The sequence below is a fragment of the Gallus gallus genome, chromosome 11, assembly GCF_016699485.2.
Source record: "Gallus gallus isolate bGalGal1 chromosome 11, bGalGal1.mat.broiler.GRCg7b, whole genome shotgun sequence".
In the NCBI taxonomy this organism is placed as follows: domain Eukaryota; kingdom Metazoa; phylum Chordata; class Aves; order Galliformes; family Phasianidae; genus Gallus; species Gallus gallus.
Window position 1 is genome coordinate 10,073,563 of NC_052542.1, and position 21,281 is coordinate 10,094,843.

Consider the following 21,281-nt stretch of genomic DNA (forward strand, 5'->3'; position numbering starts at 1 on the left):
AGGGTTACCGACATTTTCCCTCTTAGCACTGGCATGAGAAGTGCATAGTCAAGACTTAACTCTCTCATGCTGAGGTTTAAAGCCACATCTAAAAATCTCCAGTACGGTGTTTTTAAGCAGATTTACTTAGGGTTTGTTCTATTTCTCAGCATACCTAAATGGAAAAGAAGAAAAAGAAGAAAAAGAAACACTTTAACAAATACTAAATCACTGTCTTGTGCACCCAGTCAAAGGTGCACCCTGATCAAGACTGCGTATCAATGGACTGATTTAAATTACTTTACTTTTTTAAAGCACTCTCAGGAAGACATACAGATAAACTCAGACATCTACAAAGCAAAGCTTTATAAAAATAATTACTGTAGTAAAAGTGCTAAAAACAGGGCACATTTATCCAGGACTAACAAGGCTTGTAAGAACTGAACACTGAGACAATGGCTAAACTGATAATTTGAGAAGCCAGAGCACTGAAGCAGCACTATTTAGAGAAAAACAATCATCAGTGAAGTGGCAAGCACAATCCAGACACTAATTACTCTACAGAAGTAATTTTTTATCCACAGAGAAATACCATAATAAATGAACAGGAGGCGAGAAATGGAAATCACAATACTATGGAGAGAAATGGAACCATGGAAAAAAGCAGCATGGGGAATTACACAAGTCAGGCTCGTCAGTCAAAAGCAGGCAGCTTTATTGCACAGAGTTCTGTGAGGACTGAAAGGTAAAGCAACAGATGTACTACCTGAGTTACAGCAAAGTATTTGATAGAAGTCTCTCTAAAGACTCTTGCACTCCAAAATCAACTCAGATTGGCTTTGGCAGGAATGCTATAATGTGACCTGAGACCCAAAGACTATTTATATTAAAAACTTCAAATGTCAAAACCAAAATAAATAGATAAATAAAAAAAACGAGCTGGGAAACCCTCCAACTACAGCACTGAAAAATGCCATATCAGTTCAGACTGAAGTTCTCAGAAGTTGAAGCGATAAACAGCAGCAGACTGCAAGTCCTCATTAGTGGGATACCACAAAGGCCGAAATCAGTTGTGATGGGATTCGGAAACAGGACTGAATGTGTTCATGAGATCCACAGATGGCATTTGCAGGTGGCAACAAACCCTGCAGATAAATTGCAATTGCTAGTTGGTGCAAAGAGGGAATAAGATGACCTAGAGGGATTTTCTTTTTTTTACTGCAAAATAAAAATTCAGTGGGTAATGAAAAGGGATAAGTGGTGGGGAATGATCAAATTGATAGATATGGAAAATGAAAACATCAGATATATTTTAATTGGGAGAAAAAATGGCAAGGAAAAAAGAATCAGGGGATGACATCCAGGTCTGCTCAGAAAATAAAACCGAAGACCCTTTTGACAGTACACTACCTGAGCACACAGCCCCAGAGCATGTTACCAAGAAGGGGGTCAGCGAGTACAGCAGCATGAAAACATCCAGAAAACGTCCCTCATTCCTGCAAAACCTGTGCCAAGAGGCACCACTGCAGTGGGTTACTTTGTGTCCTACAGCTCCCACATACAGCCCCCTACCTTTCCAGAGCTGTCTCAAGTTTCAGCTTGCATAGATACAGCTTCTTGTAGTGACAACTAGGGCTAATTAATGCACCAGCCCCAGCCACCGTGATACAGCTGGATAACCATGGCATGCTGCACAATTTAATGCTCACAATTATTCAAAGTATAAATGCCACAAAATTTCTGCCATCTTCATACAGAAGAAGACGGAAAGAGATGGAAAAAGCTTCTTAACATCTAAGCTTCAACTTTTCATGACAACATACAGTCTACAGGAAAAAAAAACTGTAAAGCCCAGACAAACTGAAAAACATTCTTACAAAAGCACTCAGGAAAAATTAAATCCACACTGAAGCACTTTTTCCAATAAGCAGCACAACTTACAGCTTTGCTGAACTCAGTCGAGTCTAATCACCAAAAGCAAAGGTTGATTTGGATTATAATCTACTTACTAAATGATGCCAAAGTTTGAGAAACATCTTTATGAGGTCACTGGGGAAATATTAACATTGGTAAAGCTTTTACTGTGCTTCATTGCAACCCCAAAGTGTGACAATTTCTCATATACAGGTAGTTTCCAATTAGCTTTTTGGAAAGATACACTTACAACCAATGCAACATTAGATTAATGTTGTTATACTTATCAATTAGCCAGCAGGGCCTCAAAGAAAACACAGGAAATTGCACATAAACATTGCTCTGTCTCACATAATATGTATTTCTAAAGTTTGAGCATGAAGGTGTTAAATATTTTTGTTTTCTGTTAAAAATATTCTTTACATGGCAGGGCAATTAAGTTATTTTGGCACCCACTCCACATAAAGCAGCTGCTGTACAGTATGTTTTACTTTATAGAATATCTTTAATCAGCACACTGACTAGTTCTGTCATTTATAATTAAGGAGGTAAATGGCAGGTGCAGCATTAATTAGTGAAATTGAAGCCTCTGTGCAAGACATGCAGTGATACCAGCTTAATGCTTCCGAGGAATCAAAACAACTGCTAACAGCTCTGTACCACCAACCTGGCTAGGTAAGACTGCACAGAGAAAGAGGGGCATCCACAACACAATTACGTTTTCGAAGCCTTTACGGTCTCATTTTACCACTTCAATTTCTTCAACTCTTCCTCCAAAATTTAGACAAATATTTCAGAACAGCAAAACCTGACCCTCTGAGCCATCCTGCCAGAGCCGCTGCTTCTGCCCTGTAAACAATAGGCGGGATTGTGGGCAGAAGTAAACATCCATGTGTGCAAAATGCTTCTCTTAGTAGTTAGCTGGAAAATCTCTGCAAGTAGAGCTGGGCTCGTCTGCCAGTAGGAGAACTGCCCATGCTCAGCATTTACAAACAGGCTGACTGTTGTTATTCCTTCCAAATGTGAACGTAAACCATCAGTCAAACATATATCCTCATAATGATTCTGCAACTGCAACTTTAAGAGACATTTATTTGCTTGGGTTTGTTTTTTTTTTGAGAAGATGTGCTGTCAAACCTTTGAGTTAAACGTCTCCTTCCCTTTAAAACTGCAGAGGTAATTTTAGCATGAAGGTCTTCTAAAAGGTACCTGTACAGCCATTTACGGATCTGTCTGAGCACAGATGCTCTAGAGAAGCCCTACAGAGAAGTAACACTTCCCAAGTGCTGGTTACCCTCAGCACAGCACCAGGAGAGCTGGCAGTGCGCAGCCCAGTGGTGCCATTGCCACCTCTGCCCTCGCCAACGCTGTGCTCATGAGAGTTCTCAGACACCATATCAGCACACAAAGCCGTCCTTCACTGGTAAAAACTAGAGCAACTGGGGAGGCTAAAATAATTCCACTGTTCATGGTTTCACTTGTAAAGTATAAGTCATCTCATGTCCAACCAAATGTTTTCACTGGCACTCCACTGTTTTTGGCCAAACTAACACTGCAATTTCAAAGAAGCTCCACTTTTCCATTATTCAGTGGTAAAAAGGTTCACTTTTTGGACTCTCACAGTACCATAGTGATGTCTTTGAACACAGCCCAAAGGTATGTCCTTCAGAAGTGAAAACACAAGGGTACACCCACGATACACTTAGTAGTACAGTACCAGTAGCACAGCACCTTCAGTGCTCATGTGAAGAGAAACCATGCATTTCTGCTGAAACTCAAGTAGCAGACTCCCACAACTGACTAAAACAGAATGCAATGCAAGCATCAGAATAATCAACCCTACCCTGCATTAGAAGAAAGCTGCAGGCCCACTAAAATAGCAGCCTTGCCAGTATCATACAGGTCATTGCACAGGTCCACGCTTCATTGATGTAAAATGAATGCTTCTTCAACAGGCACACAGTACCTTCCACATGCACAGAGAAAGCACTTCTAAGGCAAACGGCAGTAGATAAACAGAGGATGGAAGGCAAACATTGTTCCTCCAGTGCTACTTTTGACTTAAAACTGATTCTTCTGGGAAGGAACAAACCCCAAGCTGTGTGCAGCGCTCCCTGCCAACTAACTTATGAAGCAGAACTGCTACTGCCTCACAGATGAATTATTCATACATCCTCCTTCTGACAAGCAGGAAAAGTACACGGCCACAGCTGACCAAAGGAAAATGAAATCTAAACAGAGAGATGCAGGAAAGGCAAAGAGGAGAATTTAGAACACAAAGTTGCTGGGAAAAGATCATTATATTCCATAAGAAATGACACAGTGACAATAAACCGTTTTTACCCAGACGAATAATTCTGTAGATGAATCAATAGCGAGTGCCACACAACAAATCAAAAAGGCTACCACATATAAACAACACTACGTTATTTAGAAATACAAAATAACATGGTTGGATTTCAGTGCTGTTTTAAAGAGCACATGGGTAGGAAACGAACAGAAAAGGGCCTACAAGGAGGAAAAAGGTTTGTCTGTAAATGCTAACAACCTCCACTAGGGAACAGAGTTTAGAGCACAGGTGGGAGTTAAACAGAACTCACCCTCCCATACATGTGCAGCTTTCAGCTGAAGTATTTCAGTCAGGAGGATTTGCATTTTAAAACGATCATAAACAATGTAAGTTCCAAGGCAGGTCTAAGGCAGTGATATTCATAGAAACTCTCTGAGAAGACAGCAGCCATGCCCTACCATATGGTCTAACACAGTTCAGCATATGGCAATGGTTGCAATTGTTTTCCTCTTCCCAAAATTAGCATTAAAATATAACCGATAGCTTCAATTAGAAGTAATATGAGCTCAAATATTAAATTAGAAGTAATCCAATATTCTGAGTCCATGTAGACACACACACACAGAATTCCAGTTTGTTAGACAGTATAAATACAATTAAGATTGAGAAAGGAAATGAACATATAAATTACTTCTTTTACTACTACAGCACTGAGCAACATTTACTACGTAGGTAGAAAAATAGATGTTAAAAAAAATCACATTCCCTGGTCAGTTTGTTCATCAAAAAAAGAAAAATTCAGAGTCAAAATGCCAAAGAACGTAAATTATCCCCTCCCATTCAAAAAGCCTCATTAACTAACAAGGCTGCATATCACTAAAGCAGCTTAAATAGCCCGCTTTATTAAATCATTTCTTCTGTCTGAAGGGTAAAAGTATACGCTTCTTTATGGTTCAGCTTCCTTCCGTGGATACCATGTAATTCCATACGTATTCTCTCCTGAACAGCGGTGGATCATTTGACATCATATGATCAATATCAAAAGATCACATTTTGTATCACTGCACAGACATATCACTACAATTAGCACGGTGCGATTAAAAGCAGATAGCATTTCAGCTCCCCAAATAGTTGCATTAAAAACACAGATACATCTTAACACAGTTAAAAGATATGCCTTACTTTCCCATCCAAACTGCATAACTTTCGGGGAGTAGAGGAACAAAAAGCATGGATCTTCCAGTATCAACATCTACTGCTCCAAAGCAGCCTGCTTCCGTTACTCCGAAAGTCCAGTGAAAGTAAGATTCCTAGGTTAAGACAAAATACATTCTTAAAAAAAACCCTTGCTTCTACAAACTCAAAAAATACACTACAGCACATACCAATCTGCACTTCCACACATCTTAAGGGAGATCTTTTTTTACTTCTGGAGCAAAAGAAAGCAGTTTAGGTTTAAAGCTTTACAGACTAATTAGTTTTAGGTTTTAATAAATCTTTCTGTTAGCAAGTGGAAACAATCAGAGATTAATAAGCTACCATAAGAAATACACAACAGTTAACCCAGCATGATAAAATATGGTCTTCCAGTCTAGAACTAGAGGATTTAGTATTGGGAAGAAATAATCATGTCACCAGGCAAAATCAGAGTGCAGACTCATTGGGTTGTAATGATGGAGTCCTGAAGTGAAGATACAATCTCCCCAAGAGAAGAAGGAAGCTTCAATAGGAACAGCCCTTAGCCAAGAGTTATTATAAAACAATCAAACAACAAAATACCAAGCAATACAGAGATGAGTCTGGATGAGGACAGGCATACACTCTACTACAATGAAACATGCATCTCCTCTTAAAGGCATACTAATAGTGCATCAAGATGCATGCTATCTACGTTAGAACTAGGTGTTTTTGTTTCTTCAAAACATACAACTGCTTAAATTAGTTAAAAAAAAAGAATCAGTACTGCTGCAGCCATGCAAAGCACACAGCTTTGCAGTGGTATGTATCACCAAAGCATTGTAAGGGCAACTCTTCCAAAGACTGTGTTCAGCGTGACATTAACATTGTAAGCCCTCCCTGCGACAGGAGAACACCTGGGTACTCAGGGAGGAGTCTAACTAGAGAAGACGTGTAAATTCTGAGATATATCCTGGTATGTGGAATAAACTATCTGCAAAATAGTGAACACACACTGAATACCCTTTTTTATGAATTAATTCAGTTTAGAGCATCGTAACACATTTCACTATAGAAAGAAGGGTTTTTTGTTGTTGTTTTTTTGTGACTCAGTTACTCATTTGTTTGATACTCAGTTCAGTTAATGCCTTTCATATCATGTTAAACAGCATTAGGCAATAGAGTCTGGAACAGGCTTAAGCCCCTCTATGTCACATACGGAGAGCCACATAGCAAAGCCTTGAGAGAGTGACTAAGAGGAAGAGGCAGTGTTACAAAGAAGCCTATTTCAGTGAGCCAAAGCAATGCAAACATCTGAGATAGGGAAGAATAACGAAACATAGTTTAAAAACTCATGCAGTTCAAGAGGCAGTTTCTCAATTTGACTTGAAGCTTTGAGTCAGCTCTCACCTGGCGAAACACAATACCAGTATCAGTGCAGTATCTCTGGGTTTCCTCTCCGCCCTGAAGCAGAACAACTGAATTCTTCTGGACATCCTTATGCTGTCGCAGGCGATCACACAGTCGTCTTCTATTCAATGCAAAGAGTGCTACAGGCACTTTCAAGGTCTCATTCCCCAGCCAAAAAGAAGGTCTAAAAAAGATATACATATATATTTTTTTAATTGAAAGTTAATGGAAGGTAGAGTAGTCAACACAATTTGGACACCTTGCACTTGTTGCTTTAATTCAACTTCCTTTTCTCTACGAATCTCAACAAAGAAGATTCCAAGCGGTCAAGGGAAAGAGATGCTGTACACAACCAGTGCCTCTAGCTACAAGCAGACATCACTCACAGTGGTACCTTAGAGCTATGGCCACAGAGTAGCACATTACATTCGTCCATGTACAGTAACACAAAAAGCAGATGTAGAAAGTGATGACAGCACAGTCCAGTTGAGTAAGGGCAAAAGAGAAGGAAAGAAGGCAAGTTGTGTGTTACTGAAAAGAGAAGTGAAAGGCCACAATGTCCTGCAAAACTTTACTGCGGTCTTCTGGGAAGTGCTGCAGTAGCAAAAAAAGATCGCAGAGAAAAGATAGGAGACAGCAGGCATACAGTGAGTTCTCCATGCTTGGATACTGTCTGTGAGTTTCCGTTGTATGTACATCACTCTTGCACACACACAAGCAGCTCCAGCAAGAGGCTGAGCTGACACATGGCCAACACACAGCAGCCACCTCCCATCATACTCCGCCACGCACCGCTCCGGCAGCACAAGCACTGCAAAGAGCTGAAGACACTTCTGCAGGATGGTGGTACTCAACAGAAGCTCCCTTCAGAGAATGCTGTTTAGAGGTACTGAGCTTTTGTGTTAAAATAAGAGGGTTATTAACAAATTCTAATGCTTAAAACATTACAGAAAGATATTGCTGATTCAGTCCCATTTGCTATAGGTCCACACTCACATTTTCTGGAGCGTAACTACAGAAGCACTCAGGACTTGGTGTGGGGTTTTCAGTGTGGAGAAAACAATCTAAGGGTACTCCCCCTCCCATTTCCCTTAGTTTTTATCATACAAAAGTTATACTTCAGAGCTTCCGTAAGACAGATAAATGCCATTTTATCAATAAAACCTATGATGCAAGTCCAGTTTGCCCCTCTGCCTCAGCATCTTTCAGCTTATTGAAGCTATTCTTCTGAATGGCTGATGAGCCTTTTTTTTTTATCAGATATACTTCCAGTTGAGACGACAGAAAGCTACAATTAAACTGTTACTGTGCTAAAATAGCAGGAACAAACCACCAATGGGCTTAACCTTGGAGAAGCAGAGCTCCACACCTTAATTATTATATAGTTTTCATAGGCAATCTGGAAAGTAACCTTTCATTTACAGCTGCATAAAATAATCTCCTGAAAGGCATTATCAGCATCAGAAAAGTAAACCCTGTAATTTTGTACTGCGCACAAAGCATAAAAGAGCTAATAAAATATTTTATTTTACCTGTTTATAACTACTTGATTTAACAGCTCAAGTCATTTGAGAAGGTGGACGATCGCTCTTACTAATCCAGCTTTCATATGGTCTGCCCAGGACTGCAGCTGATGGTGCACAAAACTGAAGTGTTTATCTGTATTACTTCCCACACACCCCCAATAACCCAGCAGTACTGCAGTGATAATTCCAAGGGTTGCAGAGTACCTACTGTAGAACTCTATCATAGTGTGGAAGCACAGCATAAGCTTTCATTTTGGAGTATCCCAGCCTCCAGGAAGATGAAGCACGTTCAAACAACTCTAGCAAACACTACTCAAAGTTTTAAATCAGATACCAAACCTTCAACAAATTAAGAACAAGACCTGTCAGGTGCAAAGCGGTGGCTCAGCAACTTGGCACTACAGCAGAAGCTGAAAAACTGGTACCAAGGAAGATCACCCCTTGATGATCTTCATGCTCACATTATTGCACGTATAAAAGGAAAGAGAGAACATAATCAGATACCCTTATGCCACGGGTCACTCCCAGATCTTGGTGTGCTAATAAGAAAGCAAAACCACAAAAATAGAGGTTTTAGCACAACCTTTACTGATAATTCTTTCACTGCACTTAAAACTTTTGACAAGCAAAAGGAGACCAATGGAGAAATAACGTCAGGCAAGACTTCTTACTGGTGATCTCGTGAACCACTTCAAGAGCACCTTTGGTAGTATCTTAACACTCAAGCTGAAATGCATCATAATTTAAAATGACTTATCTGCAACTTTTAGTTCACCCCATTGCAAAACCGTGTTCTTCCTCAAACATATATCAGATTCTACTCTCCCTGCTTGAACTTGATGCCACGTTAATCACTGGATTCTATTCAGTTGGTTAAGATTTGCACATTTTTTCCATAGGCACAGTCTTGGTTTCTATGTTAAGATTACAACAGTCACAACAGCTTCATGTGCCAGACCCAATGGCCACATCTGGAGAAAGTGGCAGGGCTGGGCTGAGCTTCCTTGCAAATCACGCTCAGCTCCCCAGGTTCTCTGTCCATATGTGAATTAATGCTCTGGACTGACCACACACAGTAAGCTGGGTGGGGATACAAGTATATAATTGCCTCACACACGTATCAAGCACAGATACAATTAAATCAACATAAAACACTGTGAATTCGCTACCTAACAATACGATTGAAAAGTTCCTTCCCTATAGAATCACAGGATGGCCTGGGTTGAAAACAACCACAATGATCATTTCAACCCCCTGCTATGTGCAGGATTGCCAACCACCAGACCAGGCTGCCCAGAGCCACATCCAGCCTGGCCTTGAATGCCTCCAGGGATGGGGCTTCCACAGCCTCCTTGGGCAACCTGTTCCAGTGCATCACCACCCTCTGAGCGAAGAGCTTCATCCTAATATCCAACCTAAGCCTCCCCTGTCTCAGTTTAAAACCATTCCCCCTCATCCTATCGCTATCAACCCTCATAAACAGCCGTTCCCCCTCCTGTTGATATGCTCCCTTCAAGTATTGGATACAAGCATTCTGTTTTGGCCTGTGTTCTCTGACCAGTCACTCGTTTCTATCACACAAGACGCAAACAGCAGTATGATAACTGGTACAACACACTGGCTGCTCCTCCAAGGGCTGATTCTTCTGATGGCATAAGGACCCTGGGGCCTACTGCCACAAACTCAACTCCCAGCTGTGATGCAGAGCTATACATTTGACAATTCGGGATGAAGGGTATTTAACGTAAGCACTGCTTTGTGACACATGCATCTTTGAACCTGCACAAGCTTCTGTAACTACACAATAGTCCGGGCTCCCTGCACCTTAAGTTCAGCTCCCTCATTTTTACCAGCCTGTCCCAGAACCATTCCTCAGTCCAGTAAAAGCCTCGCACAGCAGCTGCCCTGCTGCCTGCCACATACCATTTTATGATCACTCAGCCAAAAGACCACCTAAGACCTCTTTTATTTTACTATACTGGAAGCAATAGGTAGCTAAGGACATTAAAGTACATTAAAGCTTCTTTAAAGGACACTTCTTCTTTTGCTTGGAACTGCTGGCTTTAAAGGCTTATTTCAGAAGGGTTTTTTTTATTATTATTATTTTCAGAGGGATTCTATTTTGTTATTGTATGATCCACTTAACATTTTGGTTTTGTTTTGATGTGACAACCAGAACGCTCCGGTAACCAGGAATTCCATCCTCTCTACCATTCCAGAAGATAGCCCAGAGCCTGCCATGTTTGTTCTGCTGAGACCACAAAGACAGGATCCAGTTCTCAGTGCAGCTAAGAAACCACTACCTTTCCAACAATTGTCATTTATTTCACCGGGCCTTCTTTGCTTGCCTTGAGCAATGGACAGAACCATCAGCAGCAGCCTGAGCTCTAGCCAGCTTTTATGCCATCCCCACAGCAAACAGGAGCAGTGCATGAGGCCCACGCCAGCAGCAGCGGTCCTGCGCTACACGAGGCCAACAGGGAAAGCTTCCACAGCCCCAAGGGGGTATCGCAGCCGCTCCCTCCCTCTTCACCAGCTGCACCCGGCAGGGAATCTCCCCACAGGGAACCAGTGCCGATAACTGGGAGAAAACACGGGGAGATAAGAACTGTACCAGACAGCAGTTTTCACCTAAGCGTGAAATTAAGAGTTCAGTCCCTGCGACCTCTGGTGACCGTGAGAAGCCTCCCCCGTTCTGGTAAGGTTTTAACGGAGCAGCCTCAAAGCGCTGACAAGACAGCCGAGTTCACCTGTGCGAAGAGCAGCTCCCGCGCTAGGCACCCCGCACCGGCCCGCAGGCACGGCTTCCCGCGGCAACGGCTGCCACGCGCCACAGGCAGGTGGGCCCGCCGCGGTCCGCGAACCCCTCCACAGCTCTCCCGCGGCGGTTACATCAAGAAGCGGTTCGCCCTCAGCGCGCGGGGCCCGGCCTCGCACAGTTCGGGGCGCGAGCCGGTCCTGCCCGAGCCGCCCGGCGAGGAACCCCAAACCCCGCCGGCCCCTCCGGCGCGGCTCCTCCGCGCCGTCCTCACGAGGCCGGGCCGGGCCGCTCCGGGGCAGGCGGCGCCACCTCAGCGGGCGCGCGGCACCCGCGGCCGAGCAGCGATGCTTACCCCGCCGCCGCAGCCATGTTGCCTCGCCGGACTTCGGCTGTCACGTGACGGCGGGGCCGGGCGGGGGCGCGGGGCGGGGCAGGTCCTCCGAGGGGCGAGAAGGCGGGAGCTGGGCGGGGCGGTGCGAAGCGGCAAAAACTACAAAAATAAACACGAAGTAATTGTTTAAAAAGCAGGCGGCACGCGCCTCTCCTGACCCGGGGCGCCGCTTGTCACCCGCCGGCCTTCCCGCACTGCCCGGCATGGCCGCAGGGCACCGAGACCTCCGCCCCGAGGGGCCGTTCCCTCACGCTCCCGTTTCTGAAACCAAGGTGATTCACAGCGGTCTCCTACGCGGCCCACCGCGCTCAGCCCTTCGCCTCACTTCAGCGTTCCAAACTTCGCTCCTGCTCACACAGGACCTGAGGTGACTGTCATTGCCTTCGGGCGGGTGGTAATTCTGAAGGAACTGACAAGTGACACCCAGGGTCCTCACGGCTACTGACTGCTGTGCAGCAGCAAAAGAAAATAGCCATGAAGAGTGAGAAAGCAGCTGTACTGCTGCTGAGAAATGTCGTTTCACCATTGCCCAACATGGAGTATTGCAACCCCACTGAGTACATGGGTAGAAGGAAGACCAGTTTCCCGTGCTGAGCGCTTGACGAAGAGACAGAGGGAGGCGGGACAGCGGGCAGAGCCCGAGCAGGCGGCCATGCATGAGGCTGGTGCAGGAGTGCTGCTAAGCTTTGTGACCAGCAGGTACAATTCAGTCATGAACACTGTGCAGCACTGCAGCGCTACCGTGGCATCCACGGCCACAGATCCACTTCATGGCTGCTGGTACACTGAGTCCTGCTCGCATTAGTGGGTACTAAAGGACACATCCAGTGCCAGAGCCAGGCCTCACTCAAGCTGATGGCTGTACGTAAGGAAAATGGGTTTGAGATAACTCTACACAGTTAACGAATCAAACTTCTCAACTACTCAGACATTTGAATATTCAAGTTCACATGTTTTACATGTATGCAGCTGTGCTTTTCCATTAATAAGAAATAAATGGAAAGCTAATTGAATCATATTGCATCACTGGATTCAAGGATGACACAGCTCTTCACCTGATTACTGATCAGCAATTTTTAACGTCTCAAAAGTCAAGAAATAGGAAGGTTGCAGATTTGTACAGGGGATCACGAAGTACTTTACACAGAGCCTGAAGTTCATATTTGTTTTAACAGATTTGTACACTCTTAATAAGAAATGTGCATAATTAAAAGCCTTCTACAGTTGGCCAAATTGACCACTAGAACGGAGGAGAAAAATACAGCTAACTCCTGCACAGCTGGCTCTGAAGTGGAGTCTGAAAGCTGCAGAGCAATCAAAGGGAAAGATTGATTGCAGAAAGTCTGGAGAGGAGTGTGTATAATAAGAAAATTGGAAAAGTCAAGTAGTCTTTATGCCCAAGGGTCACAGACCCTTACTACAAAATATAGAATGAAGTTTCTCCCATGGACTTCCATTTGACAAGAAATAAGTACTTTTTTGTTGTTGTTGTTGTTCAGATAAACAGAGCCAGGCCCATTTTAGACAATATTATTGATAGGCTGTTCAGTTGCAAGGGGCTTCCTTCAGTTGATGTAAATACTGAAGAAGATTTTTAACGTGAGCTGAAACAAAATACTGCATTATTTTGAGTCCCTGGAGGGGACCCTTTCTGTGTAAACTTGAGCAGAGAAGAAGAAGGAGACAGGGAAACTCACTGCTTTTTTTTCTTCTGACAGAAATACAGAGGGAAAAAAAGGAAGTCCTCAAGATAGTTTTCTCGCTGTCATGAAGAAGCAGAATTGCTTCTGACAGGTTCGTAGCGATACCAGGCAAAGTATTTGCAGGTAGCCCAACAGTCATATACAAAAAGAATGGAAGTCACCCAGCTAGCGAAGGGATTCTCTGACAATACAGCACTTCTTCTCAGAAAGGAGTCTCTCTTCAGTGGCTGGCCCTTATTGGAGCCCAGGGTGGCTCCACCCTGGGTCCACCCCTTGTGGTCAGGCAGGGAGCACAGGTGCCAACAATTTCCCATGCTCCCTGGACCAGTCACAGCCCATCACGAGGTGCTCCATCATCAGTTCAAGCCCTAACCTAACAGTTCCCCTACACTTCCAAATACTGTTATGAATGGTTTCTCGTACCTCTTGTCCTCCTTAGAGAAAACATCTCTTGCCTTCTTATATCTGCTTTCTAAAACAAGTTTTCTAGGTCTCTTACCCCAGTTTATTTTATTTCCGCTATCTCTTACCCTTGGCCATTTTACCCTCTTTCCCAAAACAACTGCAAGAGTTAGAAGAGTTACTTGCATCGTATCAAATCTCAGTGAAAACGAGACTCTATTTCTTCATTCCTTAGGGAAGAAGAAAAATTACTTTATACTGTTTGTTACCTAAAACATGTTGTTCTTCTGTCTCATGACACGACAGAATGAACTCCTACTATATGCACAAATTAAACTCATTTGCAAGGTAGTTGTACAGGCAGCCAGTTGAAAAACCAACCATAGAAATTATACTGAGAACAGAGTGGGTGCGGCACCAGCTTTATAGCAAACAGATGATTCTGATTTTTTTCTTTCTGCTGCTTTTTACTCCACAACTGAGATAATGCAATGGTAGACCTTAATATCTCAGCGACTAGGTTAGAGCATTTTCCTCTATAACAAGATTAAAATGACCTTTACTGTTGCATACCTCCCACTAGCGTTTGCCTGCATGGTAAAGAACGTTCTCTTTCATGTTGAAGGCCTGATTTTGCATTTTTGTCACCTTCAGAATTGCCATAGCAGTTTGGGTGTACATGAGAATAATGACGTACTTCTTAAATAAGGAAAAGTATAATCTGCAGAATGAGACAAAACAAAGATTTGAACATAAGTATGCCCCAGTCTGTTGTGTCCTTGCAGAGCTAAAGAGGGAGAAACAGCTATTCTGCAGTCTTGCTCTGAGTCCAGGCAGTGTCTCTCTGAATTATATCAAGCTGCAGATAGTCCGTGAGGATCCCTAGGAAGATTCCCTTTCCCTTGCCACTGGGACTCAGCTCTGTATCTCCTTCCAGCTCCTAAGCAGTTTGCACCCTAAGCTGCTTCTCTCTTCTGCCCACTCTGCACCCTCTGCTCAGGAGCACGTTCAGGTCTCTAGGGGAAGGAGGAACCATGAGGGTCCCTCATGTCCCAGCACATTTGCCTAACACACGGCAACATCAGTAAAGGTCAGCAGAGAGGAGGTATTGCCTGTTCTGAGTGCACTGCTGTGAATTAACAAATGCAGCCCTTCTGCCCAGCCAGCCCAGCCCAGCGGAGTTCCGACTTTGTTCAAAGTATTTTAAAACAATGACTCGTTGGTAGCTCTTTCATCTCACAGGACCTTACCTCTCCCCAGGCTTTGCCAGTTAGCCAAAACTAACTACATTGCATGATACCAGACCAGATCTGGAGGTTGGCAGCCCTGCCTGTGGCAGGGGGGGTTGGAACCCAATGATCCTTGGGGTCCCTTCCAACCCAAACCATTCTGTGATTCTATGATAAGCACTTTTTACTCTTATTATAATGATCTAAAATGACTCATTTTTTTTTAACACTTGGCAGAAAAGTCTTTAGAAATATTAACAGAAATGTTCCTGTAACAACTGGTCACTTCACACTCAGACAAAAAACGGCACTGATATTTTGGTACCGGGATTTTTCACTTTTCTGTGCACTGCTGTTCATCCCTGTTATCTACATTTTTCTTTCTGCTGTTCAGGCAGGATCTTAGAGCTCACCTTAGTGTCTCAGCAGCATCACTGAGCGCACTCATAGCTTCTGCTGTGCTATATGAAAAGAAATGATGTTAGGTTTATAAATTTCCTTTCATAATGTGAAAATTATATAACTGTTGTTATATATTTTCCCCTGGTTTTATGGTACAGTAGATGAAAATTCAACTTTAGCAAGGGCAGATGCAGTCCAAATACAACCTGGGAAAAATGAAAGGACGCTGTACCTGTGATGACAGCATGTGCTACATGAGCATCTCCTCTCCTTTCTGTCCTCCAGCTCTGGCCAAGCGTCAAAGGAAGAGGTAAATACACTCTGACTGCTGCACAGTGCTTGAGCTTCTCTTTTGCTTTGGGAAAAAGTAGTTGGTGAGAGACCCGACCATCTGGGGCTGCCATGAGGGGCACAGGGCAGCAATGACAACATCGTACGGTAGTAAGAAATCTTGACCTGCCACTGTCATGGCATGGACTGGGGAGCAAGGTCTAAGATCCTTGCCTGAATATACTATTTCAGTGAAAGTTTCTGCTACCTCCTCAATATCTGAAGATATTCAGTTTTATACACGCCGTCACAAAAACTAAAAGGAAATGCTGATTTATCTGTGCACAATTTTTTACACAGTTCAGCTTGATCTGTTTTTCCATTGATTATTCCCCCAAATGTTTGGAAGCTAGAGCACTGCTGGCTGAGATGCTCCATGACCTCGTTCACTCAGATGCAAAGGCACTGATTAAGCAAAGAACAACAGATAAAGCTTGCAGATAAATTGGTGAAAGTATTTTACATATTGTAGAGTCAGCAGTTAGTCCAAGGTATTTATGGTTTCCTATGCTAAAGTGTGCTAACACTGGTTTATTTTATTTTGTTTTTAATTGAATTACTATACACACATCCCTAACATTTCCTCTCTTGAAGAGGTACGTGTTCTACCCTTGTTTGATACAATGGCCACAAGTCTTTAACTTGGAATTAAGATTACAAGGTCCCTTCAAAGTAACAGACTGAACAAAAGCATCTGCCTTCGGCATTTTCATCATGAAACAATTTTGAGTAAATTTTCCCTCAAGCACTAAATGTATACTGCCACATTGATTTTTTGGATCTTGAAATAAAAGTGTGATTTTCCCAAAGCCTGCTTGAACTAAATTATTATAAAAGACAAGAAAGGTAAAGCATTACAGCGCCTCATTACTCTCCCTGTTGACTTTCACTTCACTGTAAGAAAACCCAGCATAATCAAAATGTGCCCACTGAGGTCTGACCAGTCCAAGGTAACTCCGCAGTACCTGACTGACTCTTACAAATTATGATGATTTTATTTGGAGATAACTTTTTTTTTTTTTGCTGTTCCTTAAGTTGTGCCATTTAAACCAGTCTGTTCTCTGTGTCTATAAGTTGCTGCCACATTTTTCCCTCATAAAATATGTATTACAGCAGGACTAGCAAAGTTGCGCAGAAGACTGCTTTTTAGTGGGGGGTTGGTTAGGTTTTTCTGTTTTGTTTTGTTCTCCTAGGGATCAGTGGCCAACTTGATCGTCTCAGTAATGTTTCTCTAGCTGCTCCGGCAGCTAGAATCAGTTTTGGGGTACTGCAACATAGTGTTTTGCTTCAGTGAAAGAAGACTTCTGGATGATTTTCAGTGTGTTCATATATTGGCTTTTTTGCTGACCCATAGCCATGAAGACATCGTTTACATTTGTCTGTGTGCCCTTTGCGTGGTGCACAGAGCCGTGTGTCCTCAGCCTCTGTCTTTGTTTTCCTACGCTGTGTTCTCTTATACTACCTGCATAAAAACTGTGCTATGCGATGTCAGCACAGGTCAGTGACAGCTAAGTGCCAGGTGTGAGGCACAAGCCACTGTCCTCTGCCTTCTTTTCTTCATTGTCACCAATTAGTACAGACATTTTTGTTTATTTGAAGTATTTTACAAAACTGGTTGTCAGACGTGAATGCAGTATTACCCCAACAGTGTTACAAATGTTATTATGTAAATGTGGACACGTGTAACTAAAAAATTACTTCATATTACCCACAGTTTATTCTCTCAGCACTCCTCATTTTCAGCCTTCTCTGCAGAGCAGTGGCAATTGGCCATATTTTGAGGGTCAAACCTGAAGTGGCACTATTGGCAGGCAGGGGGGCTTTGTACTGCCTCTGAGTGAAGTGTGGGAAGAAGCAGATGAAGTCACTGCATGCTGCGACAGCAAACAGTCCAGCCAACATTGATGAATACCTGTCCATTCGTACAAAGGGAAGGTGTCATTTCCCACTCAAGTTCCCTTTGATACCACAAACTCACCTGAACTCTAGCAATACATTGTATGGTTATAATACAGAACATGTTTACCAATCTTTATTTTTCTTTCATGACTGTCTGCATTATATACTCTCCGCCCAATGTGTAACAAATCCCAAAACAAACTTATAATATGCTTATGTAAATATTTTCTCAAGAGATTAATGCCTTCAGGTTTTTGCAGATTATGATTCATATCTTCACGTTTATTTTAAGTCAGATTTCCCACTTTTTTTGTAAGAAAAATCTTTAATTATCTGCTGTTTATATGGAAACTGTTTTCCACTCTGAGGTACTGCATTAAAATTTTAAGCCAGTGGTTTATCAAGATGTGCGTTTTGTTGATGATGAAGAAATTGCTCTCTTGCACAGACAGATTAGACCTGACTACTAAGAGAGGCAGCTAATCTGAAATGAGTGAATACATTCTTTCAGGCTTTGCACGGATGACTTTCTTTTTCTGCTTTAATCAGTCCTACCCTCCCTGCCAGGAAAGAAAGACCTGCTGCTTCTGCTGCTGCCCTCTGATGGGTGGAGCAGCCCATTCATCCTTCAGCTCTGCCCAACTCACATCATCCCGTCGTGTGGGGCTGCGACAGCAGACAGACTGCGGTGCTGCCATGGGGCCACATCTGCCACAGTGCACAGACTCCTTCCTGCAGCCGTTTCTGACTGAAACAGGAGAGTTCATCCTCAGTGCCAACCGCTGAAGCAGAGATCTACGACTTCCTGTCCATGCAAACTGCTCATCTCATGTCCTCTGCATCAGATTGAATATTTAACCCACCTGGCTCTTGGATTCAGTTTAAGAACAAAGTGCTAAGCAATTGGCCTATCAGATTATCTAATCATATTTTACGCCCTATGACTACAGCAATGTTTCAGTTTGGTCAGCCCAGTTATGCTCCCCAGTACCCAAACCCCATTCCCATGAGAACACTTTAACATGGCAGCTGGGAGGGAATGAAGATTGGGCAAGAATATGCTAGAAGACAGATAAGATAAAAAACGAGAGCTTGTGAATCAGGGAATTCAATTATCTTTTGAACTGTAAAAAATGGCTATTCTACACAACTGCTCTCTCCCCAGAGACAAAATACGGCCTTTCTCTCAGGCACTGGAAACTGTGCCAGATGTACAAAGCGCATCCTATCTGCACTATGCCTCTTTGCCTTTTAATGAATCAACTGACTAGCACTTATTTTAAAAACGGGTCATATTTAGAGACATTTTTCAAAGAGCACCAGTTTGATAAGAGTGCAGGACTGGGTTTATTTCAGAGGCGCAGCCTCCCTTCCCAGAAGGCGTACCTGCTGGGTTCTGGGCACAGCTGCTGCTCTCGCTGGCAGCCACCCTGCACAGCTTATTCTGGGCATGGATATTTACAAATAGCTGCATGGGAATTAGGCTCAATAAAATTCGACATCAAAAATAATAACCACCATCACCTTCCTTTGCTGCCTCGCCTGTAACTTCAAGTTTAATTGCCTGGCTTTAACTTCACAGTCTCAAACATAGAAGTAATTTCAAGGAGATGCTAATCTGCTCACGCAAAAACTAACTTTACTCATCTATCCCTTGGTTCTGTACAAGTTCAAGCTATTGTGAGAACAGTTTCACTTGGCATTTGTAGTGTTAATTCAATCTGTGCTATGGAGATTCAGAAAGGGAGCTCAAAGAACGTGTGTGGCTTAATTGCGTGTGTGTCACTTCCAAGCATCCCGTGTTTCAGGTGGCATCTGTCTGCATCCTTGAAAATAAAAAGGCTCATACAATTTAATTAATGTGGTGCTACAGCTGTGCCCTTTTTTTTTCCCCTTAAGCCCTGACAGGCATCTTTGTTTGCCTGTATGCAGGGGCTCTGTTTGAACTGTTGCCTGGTGTCCTTGCTTTTTATGCTGGCAGGAGAGGTGATTTTTTGTTTTGTTTTGTTTTGTTTTTCAAAAGACGTGGTAATTTTTTTTTACTACCGTTACCGCTGACAGCAACAACTCTTCTAGTCCAGACTGGCATCAGAGGAGGGTCAGAGATAAAGAATTTGGCTTCAGAAAATAACATGGGTTCTTAGTGAGTTTGAGGAGAGGAGCGATGCCAAGGAGCAGCCCAGGGCAGGCGCTGTCCCTGCACATGGGCAGGCTGTGCTGGGCAGCCGGCGCTCCTCCCCACCCACTCCTGTCCAAGGAAGGGATGGAGGCCTTACCCTGCGCAGCACGATGTACCACGCACATGGGAACCAGAACAGCTCCAGTGTTAAACACAGCAGTGCTAATTTAGGACCTGACTTTATTTGTTTTACCTACTACTAATTGCACGCCTCAACTGTGCAGCAGCCATTTCCCTTCACAGCATCATCCTTTGCGTTCTACTGAGCAGTGGCAGAAAAGCAATAGCGTTTGCTGCTGTCCCAAGAATGAAAAGAGAGGTGATTCTCACTTGTTTCCAGGTGTAAACTATGGAGGAGGAGAAACCTCAGCCTGACATCCCACGCAGGGCCCCCCCTCGGCAGGGGCTCGGGCTCCGTGGGAGGTTTTCCCAGCGTGGCTTTTCTGCAGTGAGTACGGGAATGCAAACCTCTGAGTCACACCCACAGCGCCTGCCCGATGACAGCCTGACTAATGCTGCTTTCACAACACCCAATAGATTGCGTGGAGATTAAGGCCTCGTCAGAAATTTGTCAGCAGTAGTTTAGAAAATACTTACTGCAGATTTGCAGAGTTAACAGCTCTGTGGGTGTTTGCTGTTTGACTCTCCACATAAACAAACCGCTGGTGCAGCTGGAATAAAATCAGCCAAGTTGTTACTAATTTAGGCTCTTTGGGCATGTCTGCTTCAGGCCCAGAAATGACTGCGCTGCAGCGTTTGGACACCCCAGCTGATCTGAAACCACCCAGCTTTGCACCAGAGGAGGTCAGCCACAGCAGCACCCAGCTCATCGCGGATTCACTTGCCCAGCTTTTTGGCTTCTATATTTGTGCCAACAGGATTAGGAAAACTCTTTTAAAACCAGAATAGGGAGATACAAAGGACCTGATTCAGCAGCAGTTTGATTCATAGAGAAAACTCACAGTAGCTCACAATAGGGGCTGTGACAGTCTGCAGAGATGGAGACAGGGAGCTTAAATCTGCAGTGGTGGACAACGGGGAGGCAGTGAGCCAGCGAATGCAATGGCTGTGGGAAGGGGTCTGGCCCTCACTGTGCATCCTTTATGTCACTGCAAATGGAAAATGTCACATGGAAAAGAAGGAGACTCCTATTAGTAAAGAGTCACTGGGGTGAAGTGCAGTAGAAGAAAAGGATGGATTGTATTATATCTGGACTCGTTTATCTGCAGAGAACTTTATGTGCTGTGAGAGCTCTGACTGACTGCTTGTGGAAGACTTTCTTAACTTCAGAGCCAAAGTTCAGAGACCTCAGTGACATCATCCAGGTTATCTGGAGGAAGAAAACCCCTTTATTTGTAATAACTTCTGATCAACAGTTACTTGTTTTATTCATGTCACTCTTGCTTGTTAGGAGCTGGTCAGACGAGTGGGACAGGCAATTAATCGCCCAAGGCAGTCAAGCAGTCATGGTATGATAACTTCTGGCTGTGAGGAAAGACACCACCCCCCTTAACTAACCTACTGACCTAATCCTAATCTCAGATTTATTTTTAGACTCCTTCTTCCCACTGGTGGGAGAGGCAGCAAGTTTAAAAAGTGCAATAAACAAAAATGTAAAATATAAAATAAAATCACCCATTACACTTTAAATCTCCACCACAAGTAGCACTGCTTGCTGAGACAGCAATCT

General features: G+C 43.4%; 1 protein-coding gene across 3 annotated transcripts in view; it reads right to left on the bottom strand.

Moving 5' to 3' along the window:
• The window catches only part of PEPD (peptidase D), a 365,025-nt gene that overhangs the window by 109,459 nt on the left and 234,285 nt on the right, over positions 1 to 21,281 (bottom strand). Inside the window, exons 1-3 of one of the 3 annotated variants that reach the window (NM_001079717.2) lie at positions 11,409 to 11,436; positions 6,770 to 6,953; positions 5,366 to 5,493 (exon numbers count right to left, since the gene is read on the bottom strand). In NM_001079717.2, coding sequence (NP_001073185.2) covers positions 5,366 to 5,493; positions 6,770 to 6,953; positions 11,409 to 11,425 — 329 coding nt within the window. In that variant the 5' untranslated portion in view covers positions 11,426 to 11,436. Of the gene's footprint in view, positions 1 to 5,365; positions 5,494 to 6,769; positions 6,954 to 11,045; positions 11,437 to 21,281 lie in introns of those variants that run through there. The other 2 variants (XM_046899470.1, XM_046899469.1) reach the window with 2 other exon arrangements.